A 19,949-nucleotide genomic window follows, 5' to 3' on the forward strand; every position below is an offset into this window, starting at 1 on the left:
GATGCATTAAAGGCCAAGTTGCATGAGGCCTTTGATATGAAGGATTTGGGATTTGCAGGTCATATTCTTGGTATGCGCATCGCGCGTGATCGGAGTAGGAAACTCCTTTGGCTTTCACAAAAAAAGTATGTTACAAAAGTATTGTAGCGTTTCAATATGGAGGGGGAGAAGGCAGTGAGTACTCCATTGCCTCCATATGTGAAACTGAGTCACACAGATAGTCCCAAATCAGATGAGGAAAGGGCCATGATGGCCAAGGTTCCTTATGCATCAGCAGTTGGGAGTCTCATGTATGCTATGATAGCTACTAGACCAGACATTGCATTTGTAGTGGGAGTTGTTAGTCGGTATATGGCTAATCCAGGAAAGAGGCATTGGGAGGCAGTTAAGTGCATCATGAGGTACATGAAGGGTACCAAGGAGATGTGCATCTGCTTTGGTAGAGGAGACATGTGTGTACTTGGGTACACAGATTCAGACTATGCAGGGCATGTGGATAGTAGGAGATCCACTTCTGGTTATGTGTTCACCTTTGCAGGTGGTGCAGTGTCGTGGATGTCTCGCGCACAGAAGTGCGTTGCTTTGTCTACCACAGAGGCTGAGTATGTTTCAGCCACAGAGGGTTGCAAGGAGGCTATATGGCTTGATCGGCTAGTGGGAGATTTGGGGATTCATACAGGTGTACCGACATTGCATAGTGATTCCATGAGTGCTATTCAGCTAGCACGGAATCCGGTCTTTCATGCAAAGACCAAACACATTGAGGTCAGGTACCATTTCATCAGGGAGGTACTTGAGGACAAGCGCATAGAGCTTGTCAAGATTCATACATATGATAACCCTGCAGATATGCTGACGAAGAGTCTACCTAGTCAGCGGTTTGAGTATTGTTGTGTATTGATGGGCATTGGATAGTATGCTCACTGGTTGTTCTCCCTTAAAGGCACATTGTCCTTTAAGTGGGAGGTTGTGGGGGTTAAAGGTCACTGTGCCTTTACCCCAGTTATGTACAATACTCAAACACATATATAAATGAATGAAAAAGAAGATTAGGGTGGTTCTGCACCCACCAAAACTTGTGTGGCTCTCTGTCTCTCTCTCTCTCTCTCTCTCTCTCTCTCTCTCTCTCTCTCTCTCTCCTTCTTCCGTTCTTGCTTCCGTTGAGAGCACTCTCACTGCTTGGCATATTTGGAGGGCTAGATGCACACAGGCCTTAGACAGATTTCAAGTCCATCCCTCGCACACCCTGGCTAATATTTGGGTTGACACCGTTCACACACTGATGGCTAGTTGGGCGAGCATGCAGGGTTCTTCCCGGGCAGTTTTAGCCAGGAGGGTTATATTCCTCACGGAATGGAAGGGTTCCCCCTTTTTCTTAGAGACTACAACAGGGTTGAGGTGGCACTTTCAACCTCAACCTTGGTTTCTTTCTAGCTCATTCTAAGTTTTATGTTCCCTATTTCAGGGGGGTTTCCTCATGCATAGCATGATGTATTTCCACTTTGAGCTTGCTCACGTGGGTTTTTTGATACTTAATAAAAATCTTTTTCATGGAAAAAAAAAGCATGCCAACAAATGCGAGGAGATTGTTTCATGGCAGTAGCACTTGGGGCAATCACTTCAAGGACTATCACCCATCCAGACGATAAGCAAAAGCAAGAGTTGAGGAGGCGCTCCAATCTGGCGACACAAGTGAAATTAGAATAGTTGGATGTAAACAAAGGCAGATTGGTCGAGAAGCCTTAACATCAATCTCAGAACAAATACCATACTTGCAGGGGAACGTCCTACATAACCAGAACTCCCATGAACTATCGAACGAGCATGAACCTCCTATCTAATGATGACAATGTAGAAGCAAACTCAAAACCTCCTTTCCACTTTATTCGAGAGCTGTTATCACGATCCTGTACACACGATGAAGAAAATGATAAAGAAGCTCAGCACACAATCGATGCATAAACGATGAAGTGCTTGCTTGGTGGCGAGAGGCACTGCTGAAATTTTCCAGTAAAAGTGAAGAAGCAAACCTAGAGGAAGAAGTCGACACATCCAACTATAATAAAGCCTAAAACTAACTCTACCCTCAACATACCAAAAAATCATTCTAATCTTTAAAGGCGCACAAAGATGTTTCACATTCCCCAAACACTAAGTTCTTGCTCTTGGCAGGCCAAAAAAGGGATTGTCCATTCTCAGGCAAGCTGTAAGAAAGCATATTCAGCTAGATAGATCTAATGGTAGCAAAAAAAAGAAAACTGCACTAATTATTGAAGTCAAACTTTTCTTTTTTTTGCAAAGAAAGGAACCTTCTATTAATGCTTGAAAGACTTCATACAAAACAACAGCCCGAAGGTGCTGAGTATGGAAAAAATCGGGAAAAGTCTAAAAGAAAAACCGACCTATTCTAGAGAAACCCAGCTCATTACCTAGGGGATCTCTAGTACTGGGGCTAGCAACCAGGTGGGGGGACTATACAACCAGTGAATCCCTCGTGGAGTGAAAATGTAAAAAACTCCTGCAGGCCAAGCCTTGTAGAAACGAGCATGCCTTGCGATAGTCGCCCTAGAGCCTATGGTTCCACGCTCCTAGGTGGAGCGGAGCCTAGAGGGTGTAGATGATATCCTGCCAGATGGTGCCCAAGGTAGCCGAGGGTGAAACTGGATGCTCACCCATCACCAGACTGTAGCAAGCAACCCAAATGTTCCACGTAGTGATACTTGTTACTACCTCCCATACGCTATCGTCTGGAGGAGGAGAAGGAGCCAGGCTATCAAGAGGGACTACCTCATGGAGCTCTATCCTCTGAATGCTCTGACCCTATATCCAGTAAGCTAGGGAGATCTCATCAATCTGGAACACGTGTCCTGCTTCAGGCAACCAAACCACCATCCCCCAAGTGTAGTCCCTCTAGAGACTGCATACAAGTCATGATCCTGAGGGATCCCATCCAAATCCTCACTGTGCTGTGAAAGCTCCAGAGGTAGTGTGGGATCGTCCACAAGACCAGTAAAGAAACAATGACACTGCCCCTACACCCGCATCTGCTCCAACCACGGGCCAATGGGCAAGCCTCCATGGGGAGGCCAGCCAAAAGAAGTAGGATATCTTCCTCGACCACAAACTGGACCGTAATCGCATCCAAAACCTGGAACAGACATCCCCAGGCACTCTCTGGGGGCCACCCAATGCCTCTCCCTCGAAGGGGTGCACATCGAAGAGTCCATCTGAAGCCTCCTGCCAATCCGTGTGGTGTAGGAAAAGAAGGGAACCTTATCCACCTACTCGGCAAGGCCGCCACAGGAGGGCCAGAACCACTCTGCCGGATCCCATTGGATCTCTCTCAAGGGCCTACCCTCCCAAAGACAGAGGCGCCATCTGGGGGCATCCTGCTTTGAGATGCTGGGAGGGTCAATGTGCCACTCCTTCCCCAAACGTCCCACCACTCTCATCAAGACTTCCATCCATCTCTGGGTCTCTCTCAATGACTACTTGGGCTAGGCCTCCAGGTCCTCCACGAAAAAAATCAGGCTGCGTGCTACCTCGCTGCATCATCATCCTCAAGGGGACACCATTCTGAGAAAACTAGCCCAACCATCTAATGTCCATCCACACACGAAGTCCCTCCCACCAGGACTCAGGGATGGCTAGGTCAATCTCTCTCATCTGTTGCCCTGCCCCTCGCAGATGCGCTACGGTGCCACGCCTCGCCTCTGCCTCCATGGGTAATCAGCTCCATCTGCCAAAGGACCCTGCCGGTCCACTGTCCCACTGTCCCCAACCAATGTGAATCCGTTGTCCTAGCATATGCCCCTCCTGATCTTGGATCTCTGGATGTCAAACAAGGGGCTGATGCTCGAACTCCTCTCTGCATCTGGACTGAGCACGAATGAGGTCCCCTGCTAGTCTCTGCCAGATCCTGTGGAGGCTCCTCATCAAGGGGGAACCCTTCGTCGTATAAGGGGGGCCTCTGAGAAGATCCATCAGTGTGAAAGCTGCCACTGCCCCCCAGTGCGTGGGGTGTTCTTGAGAAGCCCTCATTGTAAGAGGAGCTTCCAAGGCTCTGTACCTAAGGTAAGGCCGCGAACAACCAACTTGCCCAACAGGGCTCTGCTCTGCATCTTCGGATCAATGATACCCAAGCCTCCCAGTGCCTGCGGCATGATCACCGTCTGCCAAGCAACCCGGGCTCTAGTATTCCTCGTGCCGTCCGAACCTGCCCAGAGGAAGTTCCGAACCAAGCGTCGGCTACCCAATGCACTCTCTGTGAAAACACCAGCAGGAGGCAATATACCAGGATGTGACAAGAACTTGGTTTGCCACTAAAGCACAACCTACTAGGGAGAGTTTGACCGAGCTCCAATAAAGAACCTTGTGTCGAATACTCTCAAGGACCAAGGTGATCTGCTGCTCTACTGTAATGTCAATACCAACCTAGCATCCGCTGTCTCTCACTGTCTGGTCCCGCGGTATCCATCCGAAGCCAAAGTTGCTACCCCAGTCATAAATCTCCTGTGTCTCCTCAAAGCCTGTGAAGAAACCTATGGACTTTGTCTAGTTGATCTGCGCACCCGAGGCCTCACACTAGATAGTTAGGGCTCCCCTGACTCTCTCCAAACCCGCTGTGGTGCCCTCTACATATAAGGCCATGTCATCTGCAAACTCAGAGTCTAGCAGCTCCTCCTGTCTGATTGGGAGGATTGGGAGCCTCAACCCTGTGAGGCCTGCCACCTGTGATCTCAAGTGATAGCCCAAATCCTCCGCCACAAACAAGAAGAGGAATCGAACGAGTGGGCAGCCCTGGCGGACCGAGCCAGAGAGGAAAGGCCTCGCCCATATGACCTCCAATAAGCATCTGGCTAGAGCTCCCCGTATAAAGCGTAGAAACTCCTTTGACCCATCTGTCTGAGGAACCCAATCTCCGCATAGTGCCCTCCAAGAAGGACCACTCCACAAGAGGACGGCCAACGGCTATGACTACTCCCTGGACCAATCCACTGTCTCCCAGAACATGAAGATGTTATCCAAGATTCTGCACTCTTGGACGAACCCGGTCTGTGTGTCGTGAATGATGATGTCAGTAAGATGGGGACATACCCACAAACTCAAGACCTTGGCGAGGACCTTGTATGCAGTATCAAGCAAAGTGATCGGTCTCCACTGCTGCATATCTGACCTATCTCCCCCTTTCGGGATCAAACAAATCCACCCCCTACTTGAGGCAGGGAGCCCGTGTTAAAAATCTCCTGGCAAGCTAGTCGGAAAGGGATGGAGATGATCTCCTAGAAGTTCCAAAAGAAGGCCGGAGTCAAGCCATCCTCGCCAGGATACTTCTGGGTAGGGAGAGCCTTGAGGGATTCCCAAAGCTCCTCATCCGTGAAAGGCTCCTCTAGACTACTGCACAAATCCTGTGAGACTAATGTTGGAACGTGATCCCAAACTACCTCCCGGACCACAAGACCAAGTGGAGTCATCCTCTCTGTCTAAAAGAGTTGGCTGTAAAAACCTGTGGTCAATTCTAAAATCTCTTGCATGTCAATGTGCATGATGTCCTGTGGATCTCGGAGACGCTGCAATTGCGTGTCTACCGATCGAGGCCCAATGGTCTGAAACAACTCCTATTGGGCCCGGGAAGAGTGATAGGAGAACTCAGCCCGCCGAATCTCCGTGTCTTGAAGCTCAAGGCGAGCGCTCTCGAACCTGTCACTAAGCCACTGAGATCTTGGGTTGTGCTCCCTGAGCCGCTCTATGGAGGCCATTTCTCTCCTCAATGCCCGTTCGCGCTCCTGAAGAGTCCTCCACCTAAGGGCATGAGCTTGCAACTCCTTACTACTCTGGATCGCATCGGCCACCCACGAAGCCCATCCCTCGCACGGTGCCGTCTCTGACTGCAGCCAAATCCCTGCCATGACCTCCTCGTCCTGCAGGAGGTCCTCTGGAATGCAGGACCCCTTTTGGGGAAGACCTCAACGTAAGTGAAATACTACTGGAGAGTGGTCTGACATCGTGGTATTTGCCAGAATCCCGATAGAGCCACCTCTGTGCAGTGTCCAATCCCCAACGTAGAAGCAGTCTAGCCTCTCAAGCAATCCATCATGTCTCCTCTATTTGAAAGAGGAGAATGCTAGGTATCCTGTTGAAATCTGGATCTCGCCACGGGTATCTGCCACTGATCATGAAAATGAACTGCTCCCAGGTGCTCCGCTCTGCTACCGGCATCTCAGAGAAGGAGGTGCCGCCCTGCTTGTCCTCCCCAAACTCCAGGTTGTTGAAGTGCCCTCAAACAATCCAGGAGTCTACATTCGGAAGACACTCTAACAACCTCCTCTAAAAGGCTGGACCGTGCTATCTGCACGTTGGGGCATACACGTTCAGGATCCCAATCCTGAACTCGCTCGTACTAACTCCCATCCAAACTGCCCATCCTGGGATAAGCTCGCCCTGATCATAGACCTTTGGAGCCACTGTCTATAAGACCGAGATGCGAACCCCTCCGCTCTATCCTACTGCAAGGGACCACTCCTTCGGACGTCTCCCTAGGAGAAGGTGGTGTCGGTTGTCTGATGACTGATGCTAAGAACATATGCTCCTGAATCAAAAGGAAGTCCACTGTCCTCCCTACCACTGCCCTGTGCAACTCCTGTTGAAGTATCAGGTACTACGGTTGACTACGAGCATGGTTGTGGAGCCCGTGCACGTTCCAACTCACTATGGTCCAACTCATGAGGACGGGGATGCAAAAAACAAGACTCTCCTGTGAGTAGGTGCCTGTTCCAAAAAGACTACCTTATGTGACTTTGCTGAGGGTTTGGAGGGCGAGTAGTCCGTGTCTGTACGTCGACGTACTAGGGTGGACACCGACTCAATGTCAATCTTCCATGCCCACTTCATCATGAAGGAGATTTCCACCCCGAACAACTCCACACATTTCTAGAGTGGCCAGTAGTATGCCTGATTAACCTAAGCCGCAATATGATAACTCCTACCGCCAAACCACACATCGGCTTCTCTCGTGTGAAGCACAGCTGAAAATTCACCTCCGCACCATGGGCATGCCAAAGGTCTCAGTCCCTATGGCCTCATCCACTCATCCATCATGCATGAAATCTGATCTCCCATAATAGCTCTAAACACCACTGGGGACCACTTCTCTCCCTCGCGAACTGGAATCTCCAAACAGGGTATGTTTGGGAGCCCACTACACGGATCGAACCCCCTTTTCGGGGCTGCAAGACCACAAGCGTTACCTCCACCAGGGGTAGAGGGTGAGAGTCTGGAATCTCCAGATAATTCCAAGGTTCCAATCTTCAGAAGTCTTGTGGTAAAGGACACCCAGGCTCGAGATTGGCAGCTGCTGACCAGGAGGATGAGCCCCTTCCCTCTAGCTCCCTACCGGATTCTGCGGTGAGGAAGCAGAAGGGGACGTCGTCTTACCCTTGCCTGCTGGCAGGGGTGTTGAGCCAGGGGAGGGGAGGCTGAAGAACCTGCTAAGGAGGTGGACAGGGGGAGGGAGGGGGAGGGAGGAAGGCGTAAGGAGGGGGGCCGGTGGTGAGGGAGATCATAGCAGGAGGGGCGAGGGGGGGGAGGGGGCGGGGGGAATTCAGGAGGGAGGGGGGGGAGTGGAGAGGGAGAGGGAGGGGGATCTCGAGGGGGAGGGGGAGGGGGGTGGGGGAGAGTAGGGGCGACCACAGCGACCACAGGCCCCCTGCTGATCAAGCTCGCCGGGGCTCTGGATCCGCTCCTCAGCCGCTGGCGGGCTAACACCCGCAACTTTCGCCATCGCAACATCTGGGACTCGCTGCTGATACAAGGATGAATGCAGGCACTGAACCTCCAATACGGGAGGATCATCTGGCTAGGCAGTGACCCCTTTCGTTGGGGGAGGTGGGTCTGGACATAAGGGCTCCTGCTGCTGCTCCTCAGGTGCCTCTCGAAAAACCTTCTCTCTCTCTCTCTCTCTCTCTCTCTCTCTCTCTCTGTGCGTCTAGCCCTTTGCCTGTCACGCTTGCGGGCCTGTTTGCTTGGTTTCTTTTTTTAAAAACCTCGGTCCAATCCCCTTCTGAGGGAGTCACCCAGGGGATCTAAGACTCCTGCTGCTCCTGCCTGGGGGGGTGTTGGACTCTGGCCTACTGACTCTACCTGCTCTGCGGAGGTGAAGGGGAGGCACTCAGCCTTGGCCACGGGAGAAATCTTTCGCTAGGTGACCCATCTGTCTGCAACAAAGACACTGGCCTAGTAACCCAAAAATCTCCACTCGTTGGCGAAATGTACCCCCTTCAAGGGTCTCTAGGAGAATCAACTCTGGCTCTCAACCACCAATCTGATCCTGGGGATCCCGTCATCTGCTACCACTGATACGGCCGAATCTGGAGTAGACTCGAGCACAGTGCCAAATGCCCGACCAATGGAGGGAAGGATGGCTGTCCATATCCTCCACTCCAAAGCCATGGTACCAAGGAAAGAGGTACACCAAATGCGGGCCAAGAAGGATGGGGCTTTGCTCCACAAGTGTCAGTATCGAGGGAGCTCAACTGGATGAGGAAGACGCCTCTTCCATAGATAGTGACCTCCTAAATGTGATCACCCTCTAGTGCCAAGCTCGCCTGGATCCACTCTCACCTGTCACCTTGTGGGTGTGAGCCCCACAATTCTGCCCACAATCGCCTTGTCCTGGAGAGACTGAACTGCTTGCTGTACCTGTTGTTTGTCGGTTGGAGAAAGAAGGATTTTAACTATTGAGGGATTCGAGGGTGCTGCCATAGAGCCCCTTTGGCCAAATCAAAGGTCACCACCAAGAACTTCCTCCTCCTAACAAACACACATGCTCTTGCTGCGAATGAAGGAGAGGAAGGAAGGAGAAGAAGAGGCGGAGAGGACGAGGTGGGCCGAGGGGGGACGGAAAAAGTGGGGGGGAGTAGGTGGAGAAGAGAGGCAGAAAAGGAAGCAGGAAGAGGCGGGGGGGAAGCGTGAAGAGGCGAGGCGGAGAAAGCATCGGGGGGGTCGGGAAAGGGGGTGCAAAGAGGGCGAGAAGGAGGCAGAGGGGGAGGCAGGGAAGGAAGCACAGAGGGGGGCGGGGAGGAGGCGGAAAGGGGTGGAGATGGAGTCGGGGGCTGAGATAGAGGTGGAGACGGAGAGGGGGGTGAAAGCGGGGAGGAGGAGGGGAGGCGGTGAAGTGAAGGTGGGGAGGGAGAAGGAGGTAGAGTCGGGGAGGGAAGGCGGGATGAAGGCAGAGCGGAGGCAGAGGCGAGGGAGAGGATGGTGGAAGGGCGGAGAGGAGGCGGAGGTGAGGGATGACGGAAGGGCAGAGAGGAGGCGAAGAGGAGTGAAGGTAGAGGAGGCGGCGGAAGGGCGGAGAGGAGGCAATAGCGAGGCAGAGGCGGAGAGGAGGCGAAGGTGGAAGGGCAGAGGGAGAAGGCGGGCAGCAGGAGCAGCCAGGGAGCGGGAGCACTCAGTCACCTCTCATCATGAGTACACTTATAAGATCCTTTTGAAGTCAAACTTAAAATAGAGTAACATAAGATGACTTGTCAAAAGGCCTCTATACTCATCGCTGCAACTGAGGCATGAGTGTGGCAAACTAGGGGGTGATGGAGCTCCCAGGCTCCACTAGAGCAACTTCAGCCCTTACAACCACGTTTAGCCTATCTGTAATATATGTAGTAGTCACCACAACTCTTAATGCATGTACAAACTATCTCCAAATATGTTTTCTTCATGCAACCTATGGGTGGACTCCTAAAGAGCCTCCAGCTATATGGATCCAATTATTCAAAATCACTATAAACATATCTGGAATGTGAATGTAGTCACCTAATAACCAAGGTCAACCTGAGTGTGATATTCAATGACGGATCTCTTGCACTTTTGATCTGTGTACTAAATCCCTTAGACTTGAATTGTAGCCATGTGGGTCAGTGAGAACAAAACGACATTGAAGCAAGAGAGACAACGGGGGTGGAGAATTGTTGTTGCATAAGATCATTCCATTTGCTATGTCGAATGCACATCTACCTTGGCAGTACCACCTGTTCAATTCCTCTTTTTCAGTCATCCAAGTCTGTTTGTGCATCTTTCATGTTCAATTCCTCTTTTTCAGTCATCAAGTCTGTTTGTGCATCATATTCAAATGCAGTAATTGGGGAAGCCCAGCTTTGGCTTTCCTTGATCACCAAGATCTCATCTTGCTTAATAAAAAGCCTTCCCAGTACTCAAACACCTCTGTGCCTTTTACTCATCCGAAACCAGTTTCAAAAAAGAATTCAAATACATAGTAGCTAAACAGGGATAAAGATTCTAAAATTCAGAAATGTTGCAATACATTGAATATACTTTCCAAGGCTTCAGACACAATTGTGTCAATGTGATCCCCAGTTATGGTTACTGGGTGCAGAACCGGGTGAAACACACAATATCAACAAGAGAGCTTTTGTCAAGATCACATGTTCTTGCTATCAGTACTCGGTTGAGAAAACCTTGCTGCTGCAACTAAAAAATATGGGCTTTTGTAAAATCAGAAAGCAATCTCTGCCATCCATCATAAAGAACTAACTTAGTACATCCCATGTTCATTTCTGAGTCCAAGGAGTGCAAAGACTGAATAGAGTGACAAGTTTTACAACATCACTACTTCTGACTTACTGCTGGAAGTAAATTGTCCAACTCATTTAAGGCATCATCCACTTGCTCTAATTTTGTGAATGAGGAAATAAGCACCCTTTCAGCAGTCAAATCAGGATGGCATCCACTTTCTAACATTTCTTTGTAAAGAGTGACACATCTTTTGTACTGAAATTTTCTTGCGAAGGCCCCTATCCGTGAAGTCCATGTCCAAACATCAGGCTCCAGTCCTCTTTCGAGTACAAATGCAAAAATTTCCTCAACTTTATCCAAATAGCCTGCTTTTGCATAACTCTTTAGTAGAGTATTATATGTACTAATATCCACATCACACAGACCTTGCTCCATGCTCCTGAGTAAGTCTTCCATTTGAGTGTATCTACCGGCCTGACCATATGCACTCAGCAGACCATTCAGAACGAAGGTGTCTGGCTTCAAGCCATACTGCTGCATCTCAAACACAAGATCCTCGGCATTACTGACATAGCCAACTTTTGCATATGCTGTCAATAAAACCATGTATGATTTCATGCTTGGAATAAATCCCGCTCGTTTCATTGCTTCAAACCATTCTTTTGCATCTGCATGAACACCAGTAAGTGCATATGAACACAACAAATTGAGGCAAATATCACACATAAAGTGTGCTGAATTGCAATGCCACTAGAGCTTCAACCAGACTACCTTCTTGAAGTCCTGCCCTTCCATGCGCATCTATCAGAATGTTGAAAGAGGCTCCATCTGGGTTACAATGCATCTGCTGCATTAAATGGAATATTTCAACAACTGCCTTGGGAGATCCTGCTCGACTGCAGTGAGAAAATCCAAGAGTGACTGCTCAATTTTACCCCAGAAGCATGAAAACCATGCCGTTTTTGTTGCCTAAGGAGCAATGTTCACCTGTAAGCTTCCAAAAGTGCATTGTAAACATAAACATCTGGCTGACACCCAGATGCTTGCAATGTTTCAAAAACTTCTTCTGCCTTAATGCAAAGCCCTTCTTTCCCATAGGCTTGCATAAGAGCCGTGTACGTGCATATATTAGGTGAACATTTAGCAGATTGCATGCTGCAGAATAACTTTTCTGCTTTTTTGAGAAACCCTGCCTGCACATAATGAGAGGGGTAATTCACACCTAATGAAGCACCTTCTACTGTAATTCCTTTCAAAAGTAGAACGCCTAGCATTTCCAGCAGTGACAAACGAAGCAAATCTTATAAAAACGTGGAAGCAGTAAGCAAGACCTGTAATACAAACACTACAACTATAAACGTCACAAAACCAGTATTGCATCAAACCATCTTGTCAGACCCATTGATATATGTCTTCAGAAGAGCAGATTGATCTACAAAACCAAAAGAACTTAAATGAACCAATAAGATAACGACCCTACAAGAACTACAGCCAAGTTAAAAAGTTAATTGGGACCATAAGGCGATAGAATATTGTGGAGGAAAGAGCACGGAGTTTGTAGTTGTTTAAAGGTTTCAGGTATAATCCATAGCATTGAAGACAACTCTCTCCCAGCCAAATTTTTAAATTTCATTTTCAAAACCTCTTGGAAAAATCCATCGATGAATGATTGTGAAACGCCCTTGGTTGCCAAAGTAGAGAGAACATATTGTACCTTCCCATATATATTAATCATTTGTGTGAAAGTGTTTGCAGTGGGCTTCAACTCCATCTCAATCATTGCATGATAAGCTTGCTCTGCCTTGGCCACTCTTCCACCTTTTCCTAAGGCTTCTATTAGAGTATTGAAGGTGACAATCCCTGCAAATTTAGAAATATCATGTGTAGAGCACAGTTCACTTGAAAACTCATCGTTGAAAGGAACACTTTAATTCCAAACTCCATATTCCAAATAAAATGCGTACAGGCTTAACTCCATAAAGTCCATTTACTAAGCTCAACCATAAATTCTGCCACAGGTGACGACTGCATGCTACGACGCACTTGCTCATATCAGTACCCATTCAAAACTGCAGACCAGGTAACCAAGGTTGATGCCTTTTCAAACAGACAAGATTGAAGCACATTCACTAAAGAAAACATATACAGTAAACTCCGACAGAGAGACTCATCACATTCACTTACATTGCAGAATCCCTACATCACATCAACCGTGCAAGATTCTCTACACTCAAAGAGCAGAACATACCAGGATGATAGCCAAATCTTTGCATGAGGTAGAAAGTTGCCTCTGCCTTGTTAATCAGCCCAACGTTGCCATATGCCCTTATCAATACATTAAATGTATCCTCATTAGGAAGACACCCTGAGCTTCGCATCAGTTGAAATACTCTCTCTGTTTCCAGAAACCGATGACTCCTTCCATAAGCATCCATCAGAAGGTTGTAGCACAAGATATCAGGACGAAATTTTTCGGTTTGGAGTATCCACTCACACATCTGAAAATAATCTCAAATCATTATCCCTTTCTTCACACTGAAACTTTTTATGAGAAAAGACAATGTTTAGTTTTTATATAGTGCAGAGACAAAGAGCCACTAATTGGTAATAATACAATGTTTACATGCAATATTTAGTCTGGATCTGCACTATTGAAACAACTAGGGACTTGCAGCCATGATCAGCAGCGCAAACCCTAGAATACCAAGAGAGAATGAATCTTGCATCCCACAATCATTCATGATAAATATCATCAAATCCATACGTGCAGCATTTTTCCATTAAGAGAGCATCTTTGACTATGGCGTTTGGAGGCCATACATTTGGCACAAATAGGCCCACCTAAGCATCATTAGTTCCAGACTCACAATATAGAATGTTGGCAAGTGGGAGCATTCATTTCCTATGGTAAGACATACAGGAATAACAAGACCTACAAAGAGATTAAGCATAGCTTTTTCTAGCAAGGTCTTTGGAGAGATGTGGTTAGGAATATCTCGAAATGCTTGCCATGCGAGCAGAAAAAAGTGGACAACAAAGTGCCACATGGTTTGTTGCAGACATTACCGATTCACAAGGGAAGGGGACTCATATCGCCATGAATTTTATAATTGGCTTGCCTTCTACAGATAGGAGTCAGGAGAGCATTTATGCAGTGGTCAAATCTCACAAAACAACACAAGGCAGCATTCAGCATCCCACGTTTCTTGACAGTTCATTAATCGTGTATTTGAGCATCATAAATTTCCTCAAGAGATTGTCAGTGACAAAGATGCAAAGTTAAAGGGTCATTTTTGGCAGGAATTATTTACAGCATTTTTGGCTGCATACTGACTCCCAAGATGGCATACTATCATGAGACTGATGGTCAGCCTCAGAGGGTAGAGAAGTGGGTGGAAATGCCTTATGCCATGAGACTCCAAGGTCTTGGATAAATGGGTTAGACTTGCTGAATTTTGTTACTCTAACATCAAAAATTTATTGATCAAGATGATCCTGTTTGAGGCAATGTATGGAAACAAGAAGTTGGGATGCCTTCCACAATGGAAGACATGGCTCTGGAAATCAGTAAGAAGAGAGAATCTAGAAAGGATGGATGTTCTTGTGCAATTGGTCAAAAAGGTCATACAGGATGCTCAAGCCAAACAAAAGAAGTATGCAAATGAGCATACAAGGTATTTGAAGTTTAAAGAGGACTCCTAAAGAATCGGTATGCCTCTTAAAGGGTAACACCAACGACAAGAATCGATATTTGCAGTTTAAAGAGGACTCTACAAGAATCAGTATGCCTCTTAAAGGGTAACACCAACACCAAGATTCGATATTTGAAGTTTGAAGACAACTCCACAAGCATCGATATGACTCTTAAAGGGTAGCACCAACACCAAGCTGGCCCACAGCCAATATAAAGATCATCCGGAGAGAGTTGGGGAAGTAGCATATCAGTTGGAGCTAACACCCATTTCAAAAACTTCTATGAAGTATTTCGTATCTTTGTACTGAAATCGCATGTTTGATCAGAGTGTGCAACTCTTTTCTCATGAAAGAAGGCTAAATGTGGAGAGGGGGAGAAAACCCCAAAAGATGGGCAATAGAAGGGGAATCAAAATCTGAACGGTTTGCTTGTATGATACTATAACAGAGAGTTGAAACATTGCTCTCTGATTTGGCTTTTCTTGAGCTTTATGCCTTTGCAAATCTGTGATACTACCTATGTGGTACCTCTCAATTCATATGTCATCCAAGTTTTCTTGCTTATACGTACTTCACTTATGCCAATTTTCTTGCTTATATATACTTCACTTATGCCACGTTAAACTTTTCTTTCAGGTCACTCAATGGTTAAATGGCCTAAATGGGATCTTTTCTAAATGGCCTTTCGAAGCCCTTGCAGAGATTAAAAGCATGTGGCTTTTCTTGCTACACTTCTCGAGCATACAACCACTCACATGCAAGTGACAAGATGTTGGGAGAATGTGCATGGGGTGGACTTTACTTTATATGGAGTTAACCCGCAAGATTGTCCAAGTCTGCAAGACTTGATATTTCCTTTACCGGATCACCCTTCACCTGTCGGCGTGTCTCATATTGCTCCGCACATCCACTGAGTTTCCGTCCTTATCTACAGTTCCTAGTCCTTCAGACTCGGCCTTGGAGGTGAGCTTTGGTGTGCTAGGTGATAATGCCAGGTTTCAGGAGGACAGAATGAGATTGCATATGATTAAACGGTGAAAGTTGGACGTAACCAAAAACTTCAAGTGTATTCAATTTTAAAACTGACCACTCACGCACACCTTAGATAGCCCTAACCGTTAGTTTCACTTTGGGTTGAAACTGAGTTGTCTAGCTTGAGTATAGCCTTTGCAATATATATATATATATATATATATATGCATGCATGCACACACACACACACACACACACATACATACATACATATGTATGTATGTATGTATGTATGTATGTATGTATGTATGTATATCTATGTCTGTGTGTGTATGTGTGCATACATACATACATATATATATATAATTTGTCCTATTCCCAATTCATCAGGTTAGAATTACTTGTATGAATGGACGTACGATCCATTTTTATGCTTAGCTTTCAAGTTTATTTTTAGTTTTCTAGCTTTTATGAGTTTAGATTGGGGGTGATGCTTGTTTCACGTGTTGTTTTGTGAAGTTCGAGCTTGCCATCTCCTTGCTATTTTGCCTCCACCCGAGCAACCCATGTGTGTATTCCTGCATTCCAGCAGACCCTGAATTCTTTCCAGGCATCTACTGCCGTTTAATCATCAGTTGTAGGTTCCAGGGCACCCTTGGGAAATTGTGATTTCCATTGCTGCCCTTGCTGCAAATTCAATCGTCAGTTTTCTTGTATGTTCAGCCCGTGCATATTCTGGCGGGCCCCCATTTCAAAGAATTTTCTTGTCGTGAACTCTGGAGTATTGTGACTTGTTATTCTGCCTCATGGTTTCCAAAATCACTCAGTGCCAGTGTTTTTGTGCTGCAACTATAAGCGTCAGGTTTTCAGAATTTGTGCCCCAAAAACAGCCAACGCTGATTGCTGCAGAATATTCCTACAGTTCGGAAATTTCTGCAACAAAGGGAAGCATTTTTTTAAAGATTCACATGTTCCAAGAAAATTGAAATTTGCCAGAATTGCCAAATTGCAATTGCAATTTCACAACAGGCACACATTTACAATTGTGATTTGACAGAATCCCTAATCTGAAAATTGTGATTTGATCCAGAGGGTAAATTCATTTTCGCTCTTGTATTCTGACAATTTCTAGCAATGCTTGATGATTTCGTAGTTCTTGTATTTGTCTTGCCTGAGATGGATAGAGATTTGGTACTTCTACAGTGTTACAGTGTTATTTTACCAGTTCTTAATTGTAGTATTGAGATACTTGATATAAGAAATCTAAAGAAAATAATTGCTTTGACCTAGAATGGCTTTAGAATATTAGAATAGATTTAGGGTTTTAAAAAATTTGCCCAACGATCCCTCTAACATGAAAATTTGTTAAATCATTTTTATAATTCAATTGTAGGGCTGATCGGAAGTCTACAGCCTAAAAAACCTAAGCTACAGCACTCAGACCTACAAAGCACATTGAAGGTGTTGGCAACATAACTAGCACACAAAAAGTCCTATGCACGATAGATGTCCCTAGAAAGGTAAGCTACCAATGCTCATGCAGGGCCAAGTAGTACACGACTAGATGGAGGATGATATGGTACCAATCTAGGTGTGTCCAAGTAACTCCAATACATGGAATTTGCACCACAACAGCTTGACCTATCTAACATCATCAAACGATGATGGTATCACCACGACAAATCGACATCAACATGTAAAGGTCACACCAGTTATGAGTAAACTAAAATCTCGTCAGTGATATGCATGCATACATGTAATCAAAATGGGGACCCTATGAATCGTAGCTAGTAATCATCATGTGTGCAACCTACCACACAAAGGCTCTGAAAGCCTAGATTACATGCGTAAAATAGATAAATTATAATAATATGAATGTATTACCAAGGAAACACATCACAAATATATCTAGATGAACCCAAGAACATGTCTAAACCCATCCTCTAAAAACACAACACATAGTGCAATTTCAATCTCATGATAGTCACTCATAAGGTTGAAACCATATACTCCATCACACATAGCAAGGACTAGCTACTATGACATCCCCACTGACGTCATCAACTCCCAACAGTGGGTGTAAAATTAGTAGAAAGATATGCTCTCAAACATACAAATCCACACACCCACACATACTTGAGCATCCATTTATACACATGACTTCGTACTGAGTTTCTGTCGACACTCCGGAGGTGAAGGGCAGACTCAGCCGTGACAAAGGCTAGCATTACAGGAGAAGGCTAATCAAAAAGTAGTGCACATTCTCTTCATTCAAGCTACAACTTCTTGTGAAGGCCTTACGATCTCATTTTAGTCTTCAAACAATAATTTGCTTACCATCTAGCTGATAATGCAACAGATAGAAGAAATTAGCAATATCAGCAGGCTGCAACATGGACGAAAACTTCACAAGGTGAAATTTGCATGTCTGCTAATACGGCAAAAGCATATATCTAGATGAATCCATGAACATGCCTCAACTCATCCTCTAAAAACACGACACATAGTGCTGTTTCAATCTCATGATAGCCACTCATAAGGTTGAAACCATAAACTCCATCATGCATAGCAGGGACTAGCAACTGACCTTATCAACGCCCAACAATGGGTGTAGACAATAGTATACAAATAACACTAGGGCTTTACATTGGGATTGCATAAAGACAAGTATGACTCCTTGAAAAGGAGCCTACTCATAAATGGACCTTATAAAATCTTCGAAGAGTTGGAATACTGCCAATCAGGTGGAGCGCCAACTACATCGAGAAGCCACAATGTACATCATGTGTCCCTACACAAGTCCTTCATGCAAATTTTGCTTCAAAGTTTCCACCTATGAATGAGAAGCACAAATTGTATGTCCTTGAGTAAATTATGGATTCGGAAGGTTCTTTCCTTATCAAATGGAAGGGCCTACTTGGCAAGGAAAATCTCGCACAACAAGAGATCATCACATACAATCTTTGCCAAGCTGGTATTCATTTTGTTCAGTATGGTGCTCTGTCCTCATAAGTGATTTGGAGGTCCAAACTTCTTTGGGCAATGAGGATTGTAAAGAAAGGGGCACTTCATCTTTTTATATTGTACGGTAACCTGGTCATTTCCGGAATTCTATCTCGACTCACTCCAAGTCTCCTAACCATTTCTCCGTTCTCATCTCCTCCACTCCCTTCCATTATCTTCCCTCTTCTCAAAATCTGTCCCCCCTTCATTGCACGCAAATAATTGCATTGACAGCATTTAGGCACTCCAATTCTCCTTCTATGTGAATGTTATAATGTGCTCACATGAGTTCGGGAAGAATATTTGTCTTGACATTTATCAACCAAGATGCCTTGCTTCCGAGACGATTTTTGAAAAAATCGGTCGAGCGCCCAATCCATCGCGTCACATGAATCAAAAGCTCGATACTATCCAAACTTTGAAAACAAAGTTAGGAATATACCTGAATTGTGTGCTTCCAATCGCGCTCACGTTTGAGTTCCACAACTACGTTGATGATATCATCCCACATATCATGGCCGCGTGGACTCAAATCCAAAATCTTCCATACGGCCTCCGTATTGACCTGTTTCCTCACAAGCTTTGCTAAAGCAAAAGCTCTTTGGCTAAGCACCATTGGCACGCTGTCATCGACTAAATCGGTGCCCAAAATCCATCCTCTGCTTTTCCTGGCACCACCTGCACAATCATTGAATTCAGCCACTTTCCATCCTGTTAGAACGCAGAAAACGAAATGACCACTCTAACCTCTTTTTCTGGATGTCTTTTTCCGCATAGGGTAGTCCCTAATTTGTTCCGGAGCCACATTTGTCTTCGCTCTGACTAATTTCGAATCCTTTGTGCCGATGCTATAGCAACGTTCAGTGGAGGTGACTGGCACTAAGGTGGACGTCGGGGCCCTGAAAACGGTGTGATCACGTATCAAGATGAGAACTGATGCAAAAAATGCCGAAGGCATCAAATTGTGCGCCTTCCAGGACATGCAATTGAAGACAGGAAAAACAAGTGGGAATGCAGCAGCGAAGTTGCCAAAATGGAGTGGGAAAACTTCAACAGAGCGGCGAATGAGCGACGGACAAACAAAGCGATTGCGAGGAGCAGAGGAGCGAAGAAAATTTCTGGCAATGGCGACATACCATAAATTGGTAAGAATGCAAGGTGAGCTTGTGATAAGGAGAAGAGGCAATGGAGCTTGATGAAGAGGGAGACTCTGAGATTGCATCTGCACAAACTATATCTATCTCACTCTACTACTCCCATTTCCAAATGGAAAAAAGGTACACACACCCCAATCACAAATGTGCAAACTACACCATTGCTCCTATGATTGGGATAAGGGTGTTTTCCGCACTAGTCCACCATCTAGCTATTACCCAACGTCAAGGAAAAACAAGATGGTGAATTGAAAGCTGAGAGAGAGAGGGGGAGAGAGAGAGGGAGGGAGGCAGGGGGGAGAGAGAGAGAGAGAGAGAGAGAGAAGAGAAGAGAAGAAGAAGAAGAAGAAAAGAAGAACAAGATGTGGCTTGCCAAGAGAGAGAGAAAAAGAAGAGAGAGAAAAGAAGGAGAAGATAGAGAGAGAGAGAGAGGGGTGAATCTTGCCCAATGTGAGAGATGGAGAGAAATGGAAGAGGAGAGAGATGGAATGTTCAATGAATGCACGTCCAAATTTTAACAAAAACGTGGAAGAGGAGAGAGAGGGAATGAATGCACTTCCAAAAAAGCAAACCCAAATTTGAAAAAGATGCTCTAAA

The 19,949-nt window shown here is 45.9% G+C and overlaps 1 protein-coding gene across 1 annotated transcript; it reads right to left on the minus strand.

Annotated features, from left to right (window-relative positions):
- Nucleotides 1-9,590: 9,590 nt before the first annotated feature.
- LOC147889470 (uncharacterized) lies at nt 9,591-19,539 on the minus strand. The gene is made up of 8 exons (XM_087391811.1): nt 19,335-19,539; nt 18,946-19,097; nt 18,641-18,876; nt 12,779-13,028; nt 12,245-12,390; nt 11,518-11,723; nt 11,302-11,426; nt 9,591-11,198 (listed from the first exon to the last, which is right to left on the minus strand). The coding sequence occupies exons 1-8, from the start codon at nt 19,418-19,420 to the stop codon at nt 10,624-10,626; spliced, it is 1,776 nt and encodes a 591-aa protein (XP_087247937.1). The 5' UTR covers nt 19,421-19,539; the 3' UTR covers nt 9,591-10,623.
- Between the last annotated feature and the right edge of the window lie 410 nt (nt 19,540-19,949).

This window comes from Dipteris shenzhenensis, chromosome 20 (genome assembly GCF_047967505.1).
Source record: "Dipteris shenzhenensis isolate YYH24624 ecotype China chromosome 20, Dip_SZ_1.0, whole genome shotgun sequence".
Classification (NCBI taxonomy): Eukaryota; Viridiplantae; Streptophyta; class Polypodiopsida; order Gleicheniales; family Dipteridaceae; genus Dipteris; species Dipteris shenzhenensis.